The sequence below is a fragment of the Biomphalaria glabrata genome, chromosome 11, assembly GCF_947242115.1.
Source record: "Biomphalaria glabrata chromosome 11, xgBioGlab47.1, whole genome shotgun sequence".
NCBI classification, from domain to species: Eukaryota; Metazoa; Mollusca; class Gastropoda; family Planorbidae; genus Biomphalaria; species Biomphalaria glabrata.
In genome coordinates this window covers 38,277,255-38,296,818 of record NC_074721.1, presented here as the reverse complement: position 1 = coordinate 38,296,818, position 19,564 = coordinate 38,277,255, and the positions used below count along the sequence as shown (strand labels likewise).

The following is a 19,564-nucleotide window of genomic DNA, read 5'->3' as shown; positions in this document are numbered from 1 at the left end:
GAAATGCAAAGAGGCTTAAACTAATTGCTATGTCAGTTATGATTAGCATATTAAAAAAGAAAATAAATTGCAAGACCAGATCTAAATAAGTCACTAAGTTCACCAAGTATTTAATAAGTTAGATAAAATGATATGAACATAGTCAATCAATGGAAACAAATGTTAAAACTTTTCACAACGATTTGCTAATGATGGTATGAAGAAAGATTCATACATATTATTTCAATTATTCCTTATTTCAATACAACTCAATACATTTCAATTCTGTCACTTGTCGAGTGCTCAAAATTTAAAAGTAAGAAAATTTCTAGAAATTAATCTTTCTTCTAACTAACATTTAGCTGCCTGAAATCTAAGATCTTAGCAGTCACTGCCATCTACTAAATTTTTCATCTGCTCAGCACTGCCATAAAAGATGTTGGATATCTTGGTTCAGGAAACAAAAAGGATAGATTATTTGGGGCATTTAAAAAGATAAGCAATATGGTACAGGAATAAAGAAGGGCATTATTAGGCTTATTCCTTTAGTTTGGGCCCCAAATGTAATACAAATTTTAAAAAGCTCAAGCAAGAATGAACCACTGCCACATGTCATGGAAAAGAAATGCTTTTTTTTTTACTGTTCCCCACTGCCATACAAAATAGTTATCACTGCCACATCAGAGTGTTAATATACATTTGAGACCAAAAGAAAATCCTCTGCCGAGGATAGACGTAGACGACGAAAAGAAAATCTTAATTGACCACTGGCGGACAATGGTTATGCTTGCCCTGGATGTGGAAAAATATGTCAGTCACAGGTGGGCCTGACTGGCCAAAGGAAATACTGCATTCATCATTAATCTTTGGAATCAAAGACAAGACTTATTATTATTTAAAACTGAAAAGTTTATCCAGTTAAACAGGGACATGAAACAATTTTTTATTTGACAAATTATCCCCACTCTCAAAACTTAATGAAACTTATCATCAAAGCTTAGCCAACATTCTGTATGGTAGGGCTGGACAAACGAGGAAGGAAATTTGACCTTGTTTGACCACTGACTGCTGTCCAGAAGAAGATAGAGCATTCCTATAATCATTACAAATTCAATTACTGAAATATTTGAAGTCTGTATCATCTTGTTTAAATCTAAGTCTATATTTCATGCTTCTAATTCTAACTAAGCTAAGAAATATAATAAAATGCAATCAAACTAAATTTAGTAACTAGAAAATAGGCAATTTTTATAAATAATTAATGCACATTCCTGAGACATTACACTTTTTAAGACTAGTTAAATGGTCGTCACATGCTGCCAGTGGGTCTTTAGGATGACAAACTGTCTCAGAAAGAAAAAAAAGACCCACTAATATAAAAAATAAAAGTTAAAAAAATTTTCACTTATAAAATAAAATTGATCATGATTTTAGTGAACTACAAAGTCCAATGAGAACTTAACATCATGCAATGGGCTATTGAACATTGTCACATTTCAGTGTATAAGCTAAATCAGAACGAGTGGACTATGTCACGCTAGACAGCACACAATCAGCTGACCAGCAAGACGTCCAACAGGAAATACTTTTCTTTAATACTCTACTAACTTTAAAGTTACTAAATAAAATGATTTTGTTATAATAACATTCTAAGCTATCAACACAGCAGTGAATTAACCACGCGCTTCCATATAATTCATTTTCTCATATAATGTGCAATGCACAATTGTAAGGAAAATCTCCTCATGGATAATAAAGATTATTGTTTCTATTATTATTAATATGTCTTTAGTCTAAATGTCAATAAGATGATGACCTCTTTAGTATAATAATGAAACAAATGAACTGCCAATATTTATGTAACAACAATATGAAAGAGAATGTGTAAAAATGAGACTAACTTTTGTTATGTGTTTTTTTTATTGACCCAAGCTTTAACTAAACTGAGATACAGATCTAGATCCAGTACCTTTTGTATTAAATGCAGATATATAAATCTTATCAACTGTCACAAAGAAAAAAGGATCTTGATCTGAGATCACGTAAACAATAAATTAGTAAAAATTTTATTTTCATTTAACTTAAAATTCTTTACAAGCAGATCACAAAGGGATGACAAGAGCATGGAGTTTGCTACTGTTCAAAACCTAGCTTGAAATATTTATCTTCGATGCGTGTACAGAACTGAGCCAGGTTAGAGAACTCTTTTACGACTGATGTGAAGTGACCTCCAGGAAGTATTGTGGTCAGGATGGTGAATAGATGACCAAACACCATGGCATCCAACTCTGTTGGGCTACAAGACAGATTTTAAAAATATTTTATATGTACAAAAGAATCCTGTTCTAATTACTACATGCAAATCATTCAAATTAGATTTATTCTAGTAATTAAAAATGCAAACATTTACCCTAAAGAATATTTAAATTAAAGAGTTGCAAGTAATTTTTATGTTTGGGTGTAGATAGTAAAAGCTCCCCTTTCAGAACTTGCGATCTACAGAGGCAGATGATGTAAAAGTTTCTGTGGCCTACAATTAACAAGGGTGTCATGTGGCCAGCACAACGACCAACCTCCTTTACTTTTCCCATGCTAATGTTGGGTACCTAAAAATTTTGAAATTAATAATCCCAGTCGTTACCAGGATTTGAACTCTGACCCCTTGGTTCAGAAGCACAAGCACTTTACCACCCAGTCACCGGACTTCGTTAAGACGTAAAAGCCTAGTGTTTTTATCTTAAATGGTAACTAATTAAATAGAAGTAATTTAAACTATTCAATTAGCTCTGGTTTATAGTGAAAGTAAAAATACTCATCCATGCTTCTGTAGCTTTAAATTAAACCAGTACTTAGTGTTACAACTATGAAGATGAAAAAAAAAAATGTTGGAGAATAGTTTAGAGGGAAGATAGTAAGTCACTATTGTCCAACTTTTTTTTTTCTATTGATTGACAAAATTCATTCAATTATATGGTATGCCAAATTGCTTTTACAAGTTTCAAATTTGTATGTGCTATTCAATTTAAGATTGGGATACATTTTTCTAGGTATGTAGGGTAAGACATTGACTACTCTTTGTTGCTTGGCTGAATATTAATTTTAACATTTAATCGGTAACCCCCTAAAACAAGGTCTTGAAATCAACGACTGCTCTTAAACCCTTTTAAAATTATTTTTGGATAATTGACTTTGATGAGATCAAATGAAATGGTTAGGAAATTTGAAATAAAACTGGCTAAATATGAACTATTAAGTGCTATGATTAAATGCTTTTGACCAACCTGTCACCAAAAAAGAAAGACTTTTTCTCTAAGCGCTCGGAAAGGGCAAGACAGCAGATCTTAACTTCTTCACAAACCTGTCAAAAGCAACAGAGAGAAATACAAAGATAGAAACAGAAAGAAATACAAAGACAGAAACAGAGAGAAATACAAAGACAGAAACAGAGAGAAATACAAAGACAGAAACAGAAAGAAATACAAAGACAGAAACAGAGAGAAATACAAAGACAGAAACAGAGAGAAATACAAAGACAGAAACAGAGAGAAATATGAAGAAAAGACAGAAACAGAGAGAAAAACCTATTTTACAATCAAGAGACAGAAACTCATAAGCTACAAACAACAGACAGAAAAAACCTATGCTACAGACAACAGTGATAAACATTAAATGTTCAGATCTGTTAAAGTCAGATGAGAACTAACAAAATTGACGGCTGCTTACCTCTTCGATTGATTTATACGCCCAGTCATTGGCTTTCAACTTAGCTTTGACTTCCCTTTGCTTACGCCAAGGCAAAACCCAATTTAAAGGCCAAGGATATGAACATCCATAGCGTGGCTTTGTGACCTAATTTAACACAAGAAAGACCAAATACCATACTTAAATTATAAAATTTTATTTTCTAACATACATTTCAGAAAATATGAAATTTTAACAGCTAAGTTGGAAAGAGATGTTTAATATACAGAATTAAAATGCTTTAGGAAACTACCAGGAAGTAGGAATCCCCCATGCAGCATTCTGTGAACATGTCCAAGCCAGACAAGCCCTCTTCTAACACATAAGAAAATATATGACAGATCATTGTTTAAAAATGTGAACTTAGATTTGAAAGCCATATTGAAAAATCCCCACCAATTGTAAAGATCTTCCTGCATGGCACAAAAGCCATGAACAAGTAAAAGATATACTAGGAAGACAACATTATAGAAAATAATCTCTTGGGGTAACAGAGAAAATATATGGCAGATATTGTTTAAAAATGTGAACTTAGATTTGAGAGCCATATTGAAAAATCCCCACCAATTGCAAAGATCTTCCTGCATGGCACAAAGCCATGAACAAGTATAGAAAATAATCTCTTGGGGTAACAGCTTAAAGATGACAGAAAACAATGGAAATGGGAGAAGTAGTTTTCAGAAGAGTTGTTGGGCCCCAATGAACCAAAAGACAAGAGACAGTACCATTATTTGGAACAACGCTTTACTATCCCAATTATTAAATTATCTTTTTCCTGTCTAAAAAACCTTCAGAGATTTAAGTTATCTAGTACACAGCTGTGAACACAATTAATAATGTACCCCCCTTCCTTTTCACTTAGGTAAAATAAATGTTACAAATGTCACAGTACATAGTACAAATAAAAAAAAAAACATGGCTAAGTTTAATAATAAAACGATTCTAAAAGATAATTTTAATTTACCTCACTAGCTATGTCAGGATTCAGCCATGCCATGTACAACTGAAACATAAAAAAGAAAAAGTATAGAATTACTACTCTTCCCCACACGTATAGAATGACTACACTCCCCACACATATAGAATGACTACACTCCCAACATGTATAGAATGACTACACTCACCACACATATAGACTTACTATGCTCCCCACACATATAGATTTATTACGCTCCCCACACATATAGATTTATTACGCTCCCCACACATATAGACTTACTACACACCCCACATGTATAGAATGACTACACTCCTCACACATATAGAATGACTACACTCCCCACACATAGAATGACTACACTCCCCACACATAGAATGACTACACTCCCCACACATAGAATGACTACACTCCTCACACATATAGAATGACTACACTCCCCACACATAGAATGACTACACTCCCCACACATAGAATGACTACACTCCCCACACATAGAATGACTACACTCCTCACACATATAGAATGACTACACTCCCCACACATAGAATGACTACACTCCTCACACATATAGAATGACTACACTCCCCACACATAGAATGACTACACTCCTCACACATATACTTACTATGCTCCACACACATATAGACTTACTACACACCCCACACGTATAGAATGACTACACTCCCCACACATAGAATGACTACACTCCTCACACATAAAGAATGACTACACTCCCCACACATAGAATGACTACACTCCCCACACATATAGACTTACTATGCTCCCCACACATATAGACTTATTATGCTCCCCACACATATAGACTTACTACACACCCCACACATATAGAATGACTACACTCCTCACACACATAGAATGACTACACTCCCCACACATAGAATGACTACACTCCTCACACATATAGAATGACTACACTCCCCACACATAGAATGACTACACTCCCCACACATAGAATGACTACACTCCCCACATGTTTTGTAAGTAAGCCGAGATGTAACATGACTCTGTGGTATTTTATGTCTGAGAGACGGTCTTTTCCCTTTGCAACTTCTCATGTGACTAAAAAGGCCAATCCTTGATACACAACTCTGGTCACAGGTTGAGCATCTATAATCACCAGATACTGTAGCAATTTTATTCTTCTTATTACTTCTGGTGCTTGGTCATGCAGTTTGGGCACTGGACTGTAAATTATCTCCAAAGGAACATCCGAAACATGTAAAACAAACAAACAACGCCATCTACAATCTAGGAACCTTGTTTTATGCTTACTCTCCATCTGAATCTATCCAGTGCCTCATTTTTCCAATCGTTGGTGTAAAATCGGAAGAGTTTTATGTACCTTTTGTATATATTGGTATACCTTAGAATTGGGTGACCAGTGGCTTTTCTGCCTTTTATTAGATCACCATACAGAATCTCTTGTGCAAGTCAACCATGCTGCATTCTGTGAACATGTTCAAGCCAGACAAGGCGTTTACTGCTGATAACAGCGTAGATGTCCTGGCACCCTGATTTTGCCACCTTATTTTTAAAATCCTGTTTAAGCATCGGAGGTGGAAGATATTTAAAATAAAACAACAATATGACTTGCTTCTTGCCCTCTTGTAAAAACAGGCAATTTTATGATAGACCAATAGGGAAGATTATTTATGTTTTTTGAGAAATAACATTGGTATAGAATATGCTTAATAAATATTGGAAATATAACCCATTTGGATATAATGTTTTACCTCATCATTTGTTTTCCAAGATTGTAATGAAATAGGTAACAAAGACAATGAATATGACATTTATATAAAAATGTTACAGTAATAACACATTAGTTGTAGAAGGATATTGAGACTAGCTGTTGAGATCCTTTATTTCCCTGAGATCTAATACATTTTTTTATTCAATCAGCCACTGTAAGTTTCTGACACCAGTGTCTCAGTTTAAAAAAATATAAACATGAATAACATTGTTGATAAAAAAAAAATTGACTACCTTTTAAAAGTATTTTTCAGGCAACTTTCTATTAGTTTATATAATTTGTGACAGATAAGAAGTACATTCACAATAAAATAAATAAAAATACCGAGCAAGCTTTTTATTCTACCATGCATTATCTATAGAAAAAAAAAAATTTTTGTACCTCTGCGTTACCCATGATGCTATCAATCATTGACATGTAAGCTCTCATCTCAGATCTATCTGTTTCACTCATGTTTTTGGTCAATGTGAAACCCTGGTTACAATAATTTAAGTTGTTAGTTATTGTTAATTTCTTGGAGAGAAAAATAATTTAAAATTACATTAATAAAGAATGAGGTGCAGTGGCTGAGCTATAAAGTGCTTGGCTTCTCAACTGGAGATGCTGGGTTTGAATCCTGGTGAAAACAGCTCTAATGAGAACTTGATATTATTTGAGGAAAAGTAAAGACAGTTGGTCATTGTGCTGGCAACATGACACCCTTGTTAAATGAGGGCCACAGAAACAGAAAACTTTTACATCATCTGCCCTATAGATCACAAAGTCTGAAAGGGGAACTATTTTTTTAATAATAAAAAATTGAAAAAAAAAAACAACAAAAAAAAACAGCAATACAACTGTATAAACAGATAGGCATGAGTTCATATGTAATTTCTAAGACCTCAACTAAGCTAAATTTTTGGGATCCCCTCAAAGGTCAAGGGTCATGGTGGCCAAGTGTTAAAGTACTTGGATTTTTAACCAAGGGGGTTCCCAGATTTTAATTTCATTGAGTCCCTGAGTCCACCCAAATCTAATAAGTAACTACATTAATTAGAGTAAGTAAAGTGGTTCGGTGTTGTGCTGGCCATATGACACCCTCGTTAACCATCAGCGATAGAAACAGATGACCCTTACATCATCTGCCCTATAGATCAAAAGGTCTGAAAGGGATATACTTTACTTTTAAATAACCTTTCTCTTTCAGGTTCCAAATTATATCCCCCCCCCCCCGATCATTAATGTTGAAATGGCATTATTAGTTCAGTACAAAGTTAAACATAGATTCATTCTGTCTTACTTTAAGAAAAGATTTGAAGCATAGACGTCCAGGTTAATTGTGTAATTATTTTTAATGAGCATATAATAATGCAATTTTTACCTTTTTCTTTACCTAAGAAATAAAAATCTTAATCTGAACATTTTTTAAATATTTATACAATTATATTAAACTTTGATTGGTGTACATCTAAAATTGAGTAGGATCTCATATAATTTTTGAATACAAAGCAACTTTTATTGCTAATAAAATCCAAAATAGAATGCACTTACTTTTGTATTGACAAAGCCCACCACTGGTTCAAACTCTGACACAAGATATGGACCAACTTGAATGAATGGAACTTTTCCTGAAATATGTATTGAACAAAAATTGTACATTTATTCCCACACAAACAGAAGGTTTAGACTTAACGAAAACTAAGTTATCAGAATATCAAGAAATAAAAAAGTCTCTTAATATGATTTTGAGACAATACAATATCAAAACATTTTCGATAAATTTCCTAAAAAGTCAATACACTAGAGAGACATTTGTCCAACTTACCAGAAGGAGACATTTCTTCTGCATTAGTTCTTTGCTCCACCCTGAATTTAAGTCCACACATGTGTAAAAAAGTCTCCACAGCCAGAACTTGGGCATAATCTGGTAATGTTATCTGTTCCACTAAAACAATACAAAAATCATGTTTAAGACACTATTTAAACACGTATGCCTGAGCTCAATTTTCAAATTAAAACGGATAATTAAATTAAACCTAAACAGAAATGTTTTTATAGAATAAATTAAAGAATTTAGAAAATGCTGAAATTTACATCTTCTACTCTATAGATCGCATTTCTGAAAGGTAGTACTTTACTTAAGCTATAACAAACATAAGACCTTTACATCATCTGCCCTATAGATACCAAGGTCTGAAAGGAGTACTTTACTAAAGCTATAAAATAATTCTAAAAAATTGTTTAAAAAAAAAAACAGAAATATCTTAAAAAGATTAATAGGCCATATTAACTAATGGATTTTGAATAAAATAGGTACTGTCAAGAAAGTTCCTTGAAGAAATTTGTTTTTTGACAAGTGTACATGCCACTAAGATAAAACATATTCCATACAAAATTTGAAGGAAGGGATGTGAGGCAGCTTGACCTATCAAGTGGGCTAGAGTTTGAAACCTGACTTGAACAGAGTTGTGTTTGCTGAGCCCATGAAGCCCCACCCCAACCAAAAAAAAAAAAAAAAAAAAAAAAAAAAAGATTGGACCATAGTGCACTGAGAATGCTAAAATCATGAAAATTGCGCTATATAAAAGTGGTTTAAAAAAAAAAAAGGCCAAGAATTATGTAATCATCTAGAAAATACTGTTGAGAGAATATACATATATATATCTATAAAATGAAAATGAGACCAAGATATAGTAATTGTTGGTCATTTAATCAGTAGTCATTGGTTACTATGCACTATATTAAATTGAAATAAGTAGCACAACATCTATGTACAAGGATATGAGATATAAGTTTTGGGCAGAGAAAGATACCAATCTTGGACCAACCTAGCATGTCTAACATTAAATCAATGATTAAAGTTATTGAATTAAAGTGTGTCCCAAATTGTAGCAAGATTTGTGTATTACATATTATGCACTGTAAGAAAAATGTCTGTAATCACCTTGATACTGCTGGAACAACACCACATCATCAGGCCAAGGCTCATTGGCTTAAAAAAAAATAATTTAAAAACCAAATTTAATGAAATGGATTAAATAAGATCTATATTAAATATATATTTAAGGTTTTTAAGAGTATTGATTTTTGGCCCGGTACTGTTCACTATGTATGTGTCATACAGCCTATCAGTATTTTAAACCACTTCTATGCTGATGACTCAGTGTTGTACAATATTCAGTTCCTCCAGAGGTGCCGCATCTGGCAAGAAAAATCTGTGGAGTCCTTACAAGTGTGAGCAGCTGGATGGTTAAGAACAAGTTCAAGATGAACAGAGATAAAACAAAAGTCATGTAGATCGGCATTCGAAACCACATGACAAAAGTAAAGAGTACAGATTTACAACAACATGAACTGCCAGGTTTCTTTTGTAGTTGGTATTCTTGGAGTTTTGTATGAATCAACTCTTGTCTTTTCATCCACACATTTAAGTCAGTTCTGAAGGGTCTCTATCTATGTAGTTACACGCATTAGGACTGATTCGACCTATATTTGACAATGGAGTCAACAAAAAAGCTAAAGAAGAACATTTTAAAGACCTATCTGTTCAAAGCTTTTTTACATTAGTTTGTTATAAATGTTATCATTACGCCTTGAACTTACATCATTCAATGTTTGTTAACAGCACTATATAAATTAATATTATTATGAAATATGGTTTGCCTGAATGAACCTGGAAAACCAATGACTTGGCAGAGTTTGTTTCTGTATAACATGCACAACTAGATTAATGTTTATGGATAAATGTAAGATGTTCTTTTTTTTTTTTGAGGGGCTGCCTGTAATAAAATTTAGAAATTTATACTAAATTGTAGATATTAGATCTATAATTTAATCAACTTAAATTGACTTAAATCAATTTTTAACTTTAAAAAGTTTAAATTAAAGTGACAAAAAAAAAGTTTCATAGGGTTGAGTCTTTTCAGTTTAGAAATCATTCAATAAAGTTTTAGTATAGAATAGTAATATATTATTAGATCTAAATCTAGAATATATATATATATATATATATATATATATATATATATATATATATATATATATATATAATCATATCATGATTTTACCATAAAATTGCAATTTGCATCTCGAGATATATGGTAATATGCCTATAACTGTATAATATGCCTATTATAGTAAGGTTAAGATGTCTTAGATGTACTCTAGATTTAAATAGATCTAAGAATAATGAAGCCTACATTCTAGTACTTAGTACTAATATAATATTCTAATCATCTTATATAATATAAATCATGTCTAATGATAGATATCTAGATTTTAGAAGTTTAAGTTAGATCAGATCTAGATATATTATTATATATAGATCTTTCTAGATCTTAACAATATTTTTGTTACCAATCTTAAAATGTTAGATTAGATCTAGAATTAGTAGAATCTAGATTATTCTAGATCTAACTAAAATAGATTTAAATTTTAAATCTAGATCTAGAATCAATTAATTTAATTTTAAAATCTAGATCTAGACTCTAAATTAGACCAGTTTTAAGTTAAGTCTTGTATTAATTACTAGAATTTACTTTACTAGATCCATCTAGTCTAGTAAGTTAGCACACGAAGTACACTGTCACTGTGACTGTATAATTACTAGATGTCTAGATATATCTAATTGTGAGTTTGAGTTTTGAGTTCTTTGGCACATCGGCACACTTTAGGCCATGTCGTGCACGTAATCCCTAAAGGTTACTCTCCCTTCATACCAAAAGGGCTAAATTTTATTTCTAAAGTTAAGTTAGCTCTAATCACAGTAAAGACTAAAGTGGCCAAAAGGTAGTGAAAATTTAATAATTTTAAATTTAGTACAAATCTTTAGTAAATATTATATACCATGTACTTGTACACAATTTCACAAATCAAATCTTCGTAGACAGCCCCACCTCCCGGATAAAGCCCAGAACCTTCATACTTAAGTCCTAGAATAGATTTTTAGATCTAGATATTAGATAATAATAATCAATGTAATGAACAGTTAATTCTGAGTTACTAAGATATATAATAATAAGGCGCTACTGTGAGTTATTTTATTATTATTAATAGACATAGATCTAGTAGTCATAGTGAAGTGAGTTACACACTGACACTGTTAGTGTTACTGTTACACTTAGTGAGTTACCCACTAACTAGGCTATGCGGCCTATAAGCCTATATACCCCCCAGTTAGTGAGTTACAGGTATTACAGTGAACAGTGTTAATCGGAGTGACCGTTCAGTTACACTACTAGTCTAGTACTCAGTCTCAGCGGGCTAGTGACTAGGTTACAGGTACGGCTCAGTTGAACTTAGTCGAAGAGATGAAAGGAAACAAAAAATCAAAATTTGCCCATAAATCTACAATTATGGAAGAAGTTCAAAGAATTAGATCTATAATGAAAATGTAGATTACCCCCTAGAGTGGCCTGGAGAGCATATTCCACTAACGACATGACTTTCTAAGTTGGGTCGGACACCGGTGTCAACAATGACTCTTCAACGTTAGGAGTTTTGGATTGTAAATATTCACCCCCAGGCCTATATTTCTATGTATTTAACATAAATAGTTTTTAAAGGTCAGTGAACTCGATCAGACTTTCCTTTAATTATGGACGTTATTTTAATATTTTTTAAACAGAAATGTTTTGTTGATGTTGTTTTTTAACTTCTGCAATGATTAATTACTGAATAAAATTCAGTTTATTCAAATAAAGAAAAAATACTTTCGGCATATACAGTGAACCCGTGGCAAAGTGTTTTATTGCCGCCCCCCCCCCCTATTTTCCATGAACATCACATAGAAATATAGGCTGCGTGTGGCACACCCCTGAGGGCATCATGCCTGGAAGAGTTGAAAATCTAGGTTGAGCGCAACGTCATAGCACATCAAATTTTGAATTTAAAATGTAAAAAAAAATCGATTGAAATAAGCCTGAGAAGATTAAAATTCCTTTAAAGCAAAAGATAAAAAAAAAAACAAAAAAACATTTACTGAAAACATACTAGCGTGTTAGAACTTTTTATCTATTCACTACACAGTCACACACATACACAGTCACAATCATACACACAGTCACACACACATATATTTGAGCTGGATCTTTCGTTACACTAGAAAGGTATTTTTTAATAATTTTTTTCTTCTATTAAAGATACTGAAAAAAAAACTAATTGTTTAGATATAGGCTTAAGAGTCATTCACATATCGTCTCAATAAGATAGAATCAAGGTATCGAAAATGGCAAACTATTTTCAAAGGTTGATGGCCATGACCACGCAAGGTGCAATGCTTGTGTTTGGGCAAATATTTTTGTGTTGCCTTTAAGCCAAAGTTCTGGCATGCAGAAGACAGTCTGTAGACCAAGGTCTTAAGCTAAGTAGTAGATTCTACAGCTCGTCATCAACGTAGAGTAGTTCCCTAACTAACACCTATTTTTGTTTTGGCCCTCAATCTGGGTATATTGAAAAGATTTCGTTGATGTCAATTTAAACATATACAGACAACAAAAAAAAAAGAACATGCCACAGAAGGTGCTTGAACACATTCCTGTTTTAATACTGTGTGAGTCAAACGGTTTTGATTGTGCTATATTAAATTTCACTGTGCATTTACTTTTCTCTTTACAACATTCAATGAACTCTCTCTAATTCTCTCTCTCTCTCTTTCTCTCTCTCTCTTTCTCTCTGTCTCTCTCTCTCTCTTTCTCTCTCTCTCTCTCTCTCTTTCTCTCTCTCTCTCTCTTTCTCTCGAAATTCTTCTACAGAAAGCATAGAGAGGATAATCATGTTTAAAGTGGATCTACAACTTCTGAAACCACATTGAGATTCTGGGTTGACTCTGTAAGCTATCGCTTGCAGCATACTATATGTACTTATAATGTACAAGCTATTTCACTTATTCGATATACAACAAAACAATACATTACGAATAATTAATTGACTAATTGAGTATTTTTGTTTAATGATTCATGCATGGGCGTAGCCAGGGGGGGGGGGGTTCTTGGGGTTCAAACCCCCCCCGAAATGAAATCCCCCCCCCCTTGTGGGGGGGGGGGGAGTCGAAATTTAGTGACTGATTTTTTGCTTTGACTTTGTTTATTTTAGGTGAGATTTTAATACTAAACCATCACTTGCCCTAGCACAACCAAAGGGGTTTTGAGTTTAAAACCCCCTACCAGGGGGGTTCGAGTTTAAAAACCCCTACCAGGGGGGGTTCGAGTTTAACTCAATGAGTGCGGAGCGTCTATCCCATAGACGGTCTGTCTGCCCTAAACGCACGGAACGTCTATCCCATAGACGTTCTTACCCTACCTTTGTTTCGTTGCATTTTTAAATTAAAAATTTTAACTAACAACAGTGGAACTATTTTTAATTTATAAAAGAGTTCTTCATCCTTTGTTTACATAGAAATTAGAAGCTTTTGGCTTTATTTAGACATTTATTTATTACTTTTTTTACAATGTAAAAAAACGTCGCCATGACTACGCTAGTCCAAGACACACCCACAATGTTGACTACTGAAGAAACTTTATAATTATTCTAAAAATTATCACAAATAAATAGTAATAATGAAGAATTTGATCTAGATTAGATTCAGGTAGGTCTAAATTTAGCGTATTTATATGATTATATCTATATTATTAGTATTTAGATCTAAATCTATTATTGTCAGTAGGCTAGGTGTAGTCTGTAGATCGAGATTGACTAGATCTAAGCTTTTATCTCTAGACTTGGACTCTAGATCTAGATATATCTTTAGATCTAAGCTTTTGGTAAATAAAAAGAAAGGAAATGGTAGATCTACATCAAATAATCATCTACTGTACTGTGGGCATTTTTTCCCCATTTTCTTTTTTTTTTTTTTAGTATTGTTTATCTGTAAAAATCTACGTCTACAACATCATGGCTATGCTTGTCCAAGACACACCCACAATGTTTACTACTGAAGAAGCTTTATTATTGTTTTATTTATACTTCTATGAATTGTAATAATGAAGATCTTGATCAAGATTTAGCATAGAATGAAGCAGACTTGGACATTATTAGCATTTAGATTTAGATCTAGATCTAGTATTGCCTTATATGCTTAGGCTTAGGCCTTAGACTAGGGCTAGGTCTTGAATGTAGATCAAGGTTGACTAGATCTATGCTTTTATCTTTACACCTTTGTAGATTCCTATAGATCTAACCCTTAGATAAATGAAAACAACAGAAATGGCAGATCTAAATCCAATATTCATCCACCATGCTGGGCCTTTTCTTGGTATATTTTCTAGCAATTTTTTTTAGTATTGTTTTTTGGTAAAAATCATCACCATCACTATACTGGTTCAAGTTGCACTCCAAAAGGTTTACTACTAAATAAAAGTAAAATATAAAACTATTCTAAATCCATAATTTATCACAAAGGAACAGTAATAATGATCTATTCGATGTCTAAATCTTAGGTAAAATGAATTAGGATTTTTATTGTCCTTCATCTAGTTAGAGATTTAGGCTTTGATCTCTCGCTAGCCTATGTCTTGCACTGGTCTAGTATTAGAATGAAAGATGTTCTATGCAAATAAAAAGAAGACAAATCTAGATCTATATCCCATTGATTCAAATGTACATAATATTTGAGTGCATTTGGTTGATAGATTTAGTGCTGGTATCTATTGTTATTGGTAGTAATGAAAAGCGCAATAATTTTCACTTTTTTTTCTGACTAAAAAACCAGGTAAAAATAATAATATAATCAATGATTCATCATCTTTTATTGACTATTTTATCACATTTCTTTTTGAAAATATCACAAAGGAACAGTAATAATGATCTATTTGATGTCTAAATCTTAGGTAAAATGAATTAGGATTTTTATTGTCCTTCATCTAGTTAGAGATTTAGGCTTTGATCTCTCGCTAGCCTATGTCTTGCACTGGTCTAGTATTAGAATGAAAGATGTTCTATGCAAATAAAAAGAAGACAAATCTAGATCTATATCCCATTGATTCAAATGTACATAATATTTGAGTGCATTTGGTTGATAGATTTAGTACTGGTATCTATTGTTATTGGTAGTAATGAAAAGCGCAATAATTTCACTTTTTTTCTGACTAAAAAACAAGGTAAAAATAATAATATAATCAATGATTCATCATCTTTTATTGACTGTTTTATCACATTTCTTTTTGAAAATGCTGTAAATAGTCTAAATATGCTGTTTCAACAGTAATACAAAGAACAAAATCTAAATTTAGGTCTCAAAAGTTCTAAAGTTGGCATCCATTTTTTTTTTCTGAGTGTCATATTATTTAGATTATAATTTGTATCTTATATTTAAATAGAAAGATGTTTACATTTTCACATTCTCCATTCATTTACCTTTACTTTGATACCAAATTTGTTACTATAGCATCATTGGTACTTAAACAATAAATTTTTGTTTTAGCCATGTTTGGAACATTTTCTTATTTTTTTAAAAAAAGTAGCATTTTTTTGAAAACAAAACACAGCAGTCAAAGAGTTAAAACCCCTACCAGAGCGGTTCGAGTTTAAAAACCCCTACTAGGGGGTTTGAGTTTAAAACCCCCTACCAGGGGTTTTGAGTTTTAAACCATCTACCTGGGGTTTTTGCAGTTAACTCCCCCTCTTCTATAAAACAAAACAAAAAAAAATGCAAACAAAAATCCCCTAATTCCAAGAGCACAGTTAAGGAAGATTTTGATTTTAAAACTCCGTCTAAAATTTACGATAAACCCCCTCATTAATATAAAAAAAAAGCTAATTACGCACTCAAAATGTTATGCTAAATGGGTTTTGACTCAGTTTTGAGTTTAAACCCCACTTCAGTGGGGTTTGAAGGTAAAAAATACCTCTTTAATAATAAAAAAAAAGCAAATTATACACTAAAAATGTTATGAGTGTAGTCTATGGGGTTTTGAGTTTAAACTCCCCTTCAGTGGAGTTTGAAGCTAAAAAGTACCTCTTCAATATAAATAAAAGAAAATTACTCACTCTAAAATCTATGAGTGTAGTCAAAGGGGTTTTGAGTTTAACCCCCCCCCCCCCCCCCCCGCCATCTTCAGTGTAAGAAAGCAAATTACGCACTCAAAATGCTATAAGCGTTGCCGAAAGGGGTTTTGAGTTTAAACCCCCATTTAGAGGGGTTTGGTGCTAAAAATACATCTTCAATATAAAAAAAAAAGCAAATTACACACTAAAATTATTTGAGCGTAGCCAAGCCAATCGGGGGTTTTGAGTTTCTTCTACAGATGGCTTTTTTTTTTAAAGTTTAAACCCCCTCTAGTTTTGAGTCTAAGATCACCCTACAGAGCATTTTGAGGTGGAAAACCCCCAACAGAAGATTTTGACGATAAAACTTCTCTTTTCGATATAAAATCTAAAGCAAACTACAGTCACTTAATTCCAAGAGCGTATTCAAGAGAGGTTACACATTTTTACCAGTGGCAGGGCTCCATTAATAAACTGCAGTGAATAGTCATCTACCGAAATCGAAAAACACTAAATGTAGCTCAACAAAGATGGCTAAGACAGATTTTAGGAGTCAGTTATAAAGATCGGATCTAAATCAAGGAAATCCTATGCCGAACTGGGAGTCGACCCCTTAGTAAGATTGTGAGAGAACGACGCATGCGGTTTGCGGGACATGTTCTCCGACAAAATGAATTACGCATAAGAAGAGTTGCAATGATATCCTAGTACAACTTGACGCCACTCATTCATGGAGGTCCTCATGGTAGGTGGCAAGAGGCTTCAGACATTACCAGTGACAGATTTTTATGGAAACTGCTTGATGGCAAATGCTCCGAACGGCGTGGGAGGGTCTAAGTCAGTAAGAATAGCACATTAGGTTTTTGAAATAAAACTTTTTAATAGCATTAAAATGGACTGTAGATACCTCAGAATATGCATTTTGTTGGCCTTCAATATCAGAAATAGTGCTTGGCGGCGGGGCTTCGCCCCGCGCTGGGGAGCTCCTGGCGCTCCCCCAGAACCCCTTGCTGTTAATGGCGGGGAGTCCACAATTTTATGGAAACAGCTTGATGGCAAATGCACCGAACGACGAGGGAGGGTCTAAGTCAGTAAGAATAGCACATAAGGTTTTTGAAATAGAACTTTTTAATAGCAGGAAAATGCACTGTAGATACCTCAGAATATGCATTTTGTTGGTTTTCAATATCAGAAATAGTGCTTGGCGGCGGGGCTTCGCCCCGCGCTGGGGGAGCTCCTAGCGCTCTCCCAGACCTCTTTGCTGGTAATGTCAGGTAATCTACATTTTTTTCACTAACTCATGGAAGAACCTATTTTAGGGCACAATAAACGTCTTCCGTAAGAATGAAGGGTCAGAATGTAATAAAGATTATGTACACACACACATAAATACATATAATTTTTTTTCGCGGGGGGGGGGGGGGGGGGGGTCGGGGGGGGGGGGCAGAAAAAAATTCACCCCCCAAACCCCCCCCCCCCCCCCGAAAAAAAATCCTGGCTACGCCCATGGATTCATGTTTCGTTAGGAACGATAAATAATCTTTTCAAGTATCCACTTGAACGGAGAATGCGTGAGGGAGCAATAGCGTTAACAATTTTTTAAGGGGACAAAACCCAAAACATTTAGCCATAACTGCAAAATACTGAAGTATTAGTTTCCTTTGTTGTTATTAAACAAAATAAAAGAAATAATTGTGCAAAATTTAAGATTGATCTGAGATTGGGTGTCGGAAAAATAACGGGTACACATTTTTAACAGACAGACATACAGACAAACAGACACACAGACAGACAGAGCGAGTTGATACAATCTTTGTAAAAAAAAAAAGACCTGGATCTAAGCAGATTCAGATGTCTAATTACTTTATTTCTAAAAACCTTCAAAAACTTTGTCAACAGAACTGCTACAGTATCAGTCAGCATGCTGCAACTGCCGCCAACCTTGATGCTGTCTTTGATGACCATGCTTCTTGCAATGCTGCTGTGTGTCCAGGGCTTCTACGTCTGCGCCCCAGACTTTTGCTCATCAGTCGACTGCTCGGTGTATATGAAAAATCCTTGCCAAGGCACCGTGGTGCATCATGGGAGTTTTTGTGGATGTTGTGATTTTTGCTTTCCCGCCTAAATGGTTTAGGGACAATTGAAAATAAGAGAAAAAAAAAAGAAAATCTCGCGTTTTGTATTAAAACAGTGATTGAATTATTGAAGCCTTAAATTTTTCTTTGTACTTAAAAATTGTGCTAAAATAAAGAGATGAGAAAATTAAAAGATGCTTTAGTGCAGTGGTATTCAAACTTTTGCCATTGACGCTCCCCTAAGCTAGAATTTCGTTGACCCCTTATCTAGCTGGGGAATTTAGAGAGCGTTGTAGCCTCTCACATTGGGGCTCGAAAGCGCTTTAAGAATTTAGAATTTAAGGAAAAAGAAAAGAATGTTAAAGACATGATTATAAAACTATTTTTCGTTTTTATTTTTCATAAATATTTACACTATATTTGAAACCAAAATTTACTTGTTAAATGTTCATTCAAGCTAGTCCAATTAGTCTACACACACGGTAGGAATGATGATAGGTATTTGGTATACTAGAAAGCGTTCTTTTCGAGGATAGTATTGGAGTGACAGCAGGTTCCTCTTCATCCAGTAAGTGTTTTCTTGCCAAGGAACACGCTATTCATTCTAGTATAAAAAAGTCACAGATCAAATTATACTCTGTAACGCTGTCATTTTTATTGATCCAAAGCTACGCTTTTTCTAGACCTAAATCAAGAATTTAGAATCCAATGAATTGTCACCGTGAATGTAAAGGACTATTCACAGATCTGTTGGGTTATCAAATGTGTCTTAGGGGATAGAAGTTGGTGTAAAGGCGGTTGGTCGTTGTCCTGGCTACATGACACCCTCGTTAACCGTGGGCCACAGAAACAGATGACCTTTACATCATCTGCCCTATAGATCGAATGGTCTGAAAGGAGAACTTTACTTTAATAGAGTTGGGTCGACGCAGGAGCTCAAAAACGCAATTTTTGCCGGGATTTGAGCTCACAACCTTATTATTACTTATTCCTTTACCACCCATCAACCATAATTTACATTGACACAATATATTTATATAATATCAATTATTATATATGTGTCAACATTTATACAATCAAATATCATTGTGCATG

General features: G+C 33.7%; 1 protein-coding gene and 1 long non-coding RNA gene across 2 annotated transcripts; one reads left to right on the top strand and one right to left on the bottom strand.

Moving 5' to 3' along the window:
- Positions 1-86: 86 nt before the first annotated feature.
- LOC106058176 (metaxin-2-like) lies at positions 87-11,931 on the bottom strand. Its single transcript, XM_013215557.2, has 9 exons — positions 11,815-11,931; positions 9,358-9,405; positions 8,239-8,358; positions 7,965-8,041; positions 6,816-6,908; positions 4,685-4,723; positions 3,703-3,828; positions 3,261-3,337; positions 87-2,275 (listed from the first exon to the last, which is right to left on the bottom strand). The coding sequence occupies exons 1-9, from the start codon at positions 11,852-11,854 to the stop codon at positions 2,113-2,115; spliced, it is 783 nt and encodes a 260-aa protein (XP_013071011.1). The 5' UTR covers positions 11,855-11,931; the 3' UTR covers positions 87-2,112.
- Positions 11,932-12,435: 504 nt separating this feature from the next.
- Positions 12,436-18,596, top strand: LOC106058180 (uncharacterized). The gene is made up of 2 exons (XR_001215989.2): positions 12,436-12,520; positions 18,294-18,596. It is a non-coding gene; the product is annotated as an uncharacterized LOC106058180 (long non-coding RNA).
- Positions 18,597-19,564: the final 968 nt, after the last annotated feature.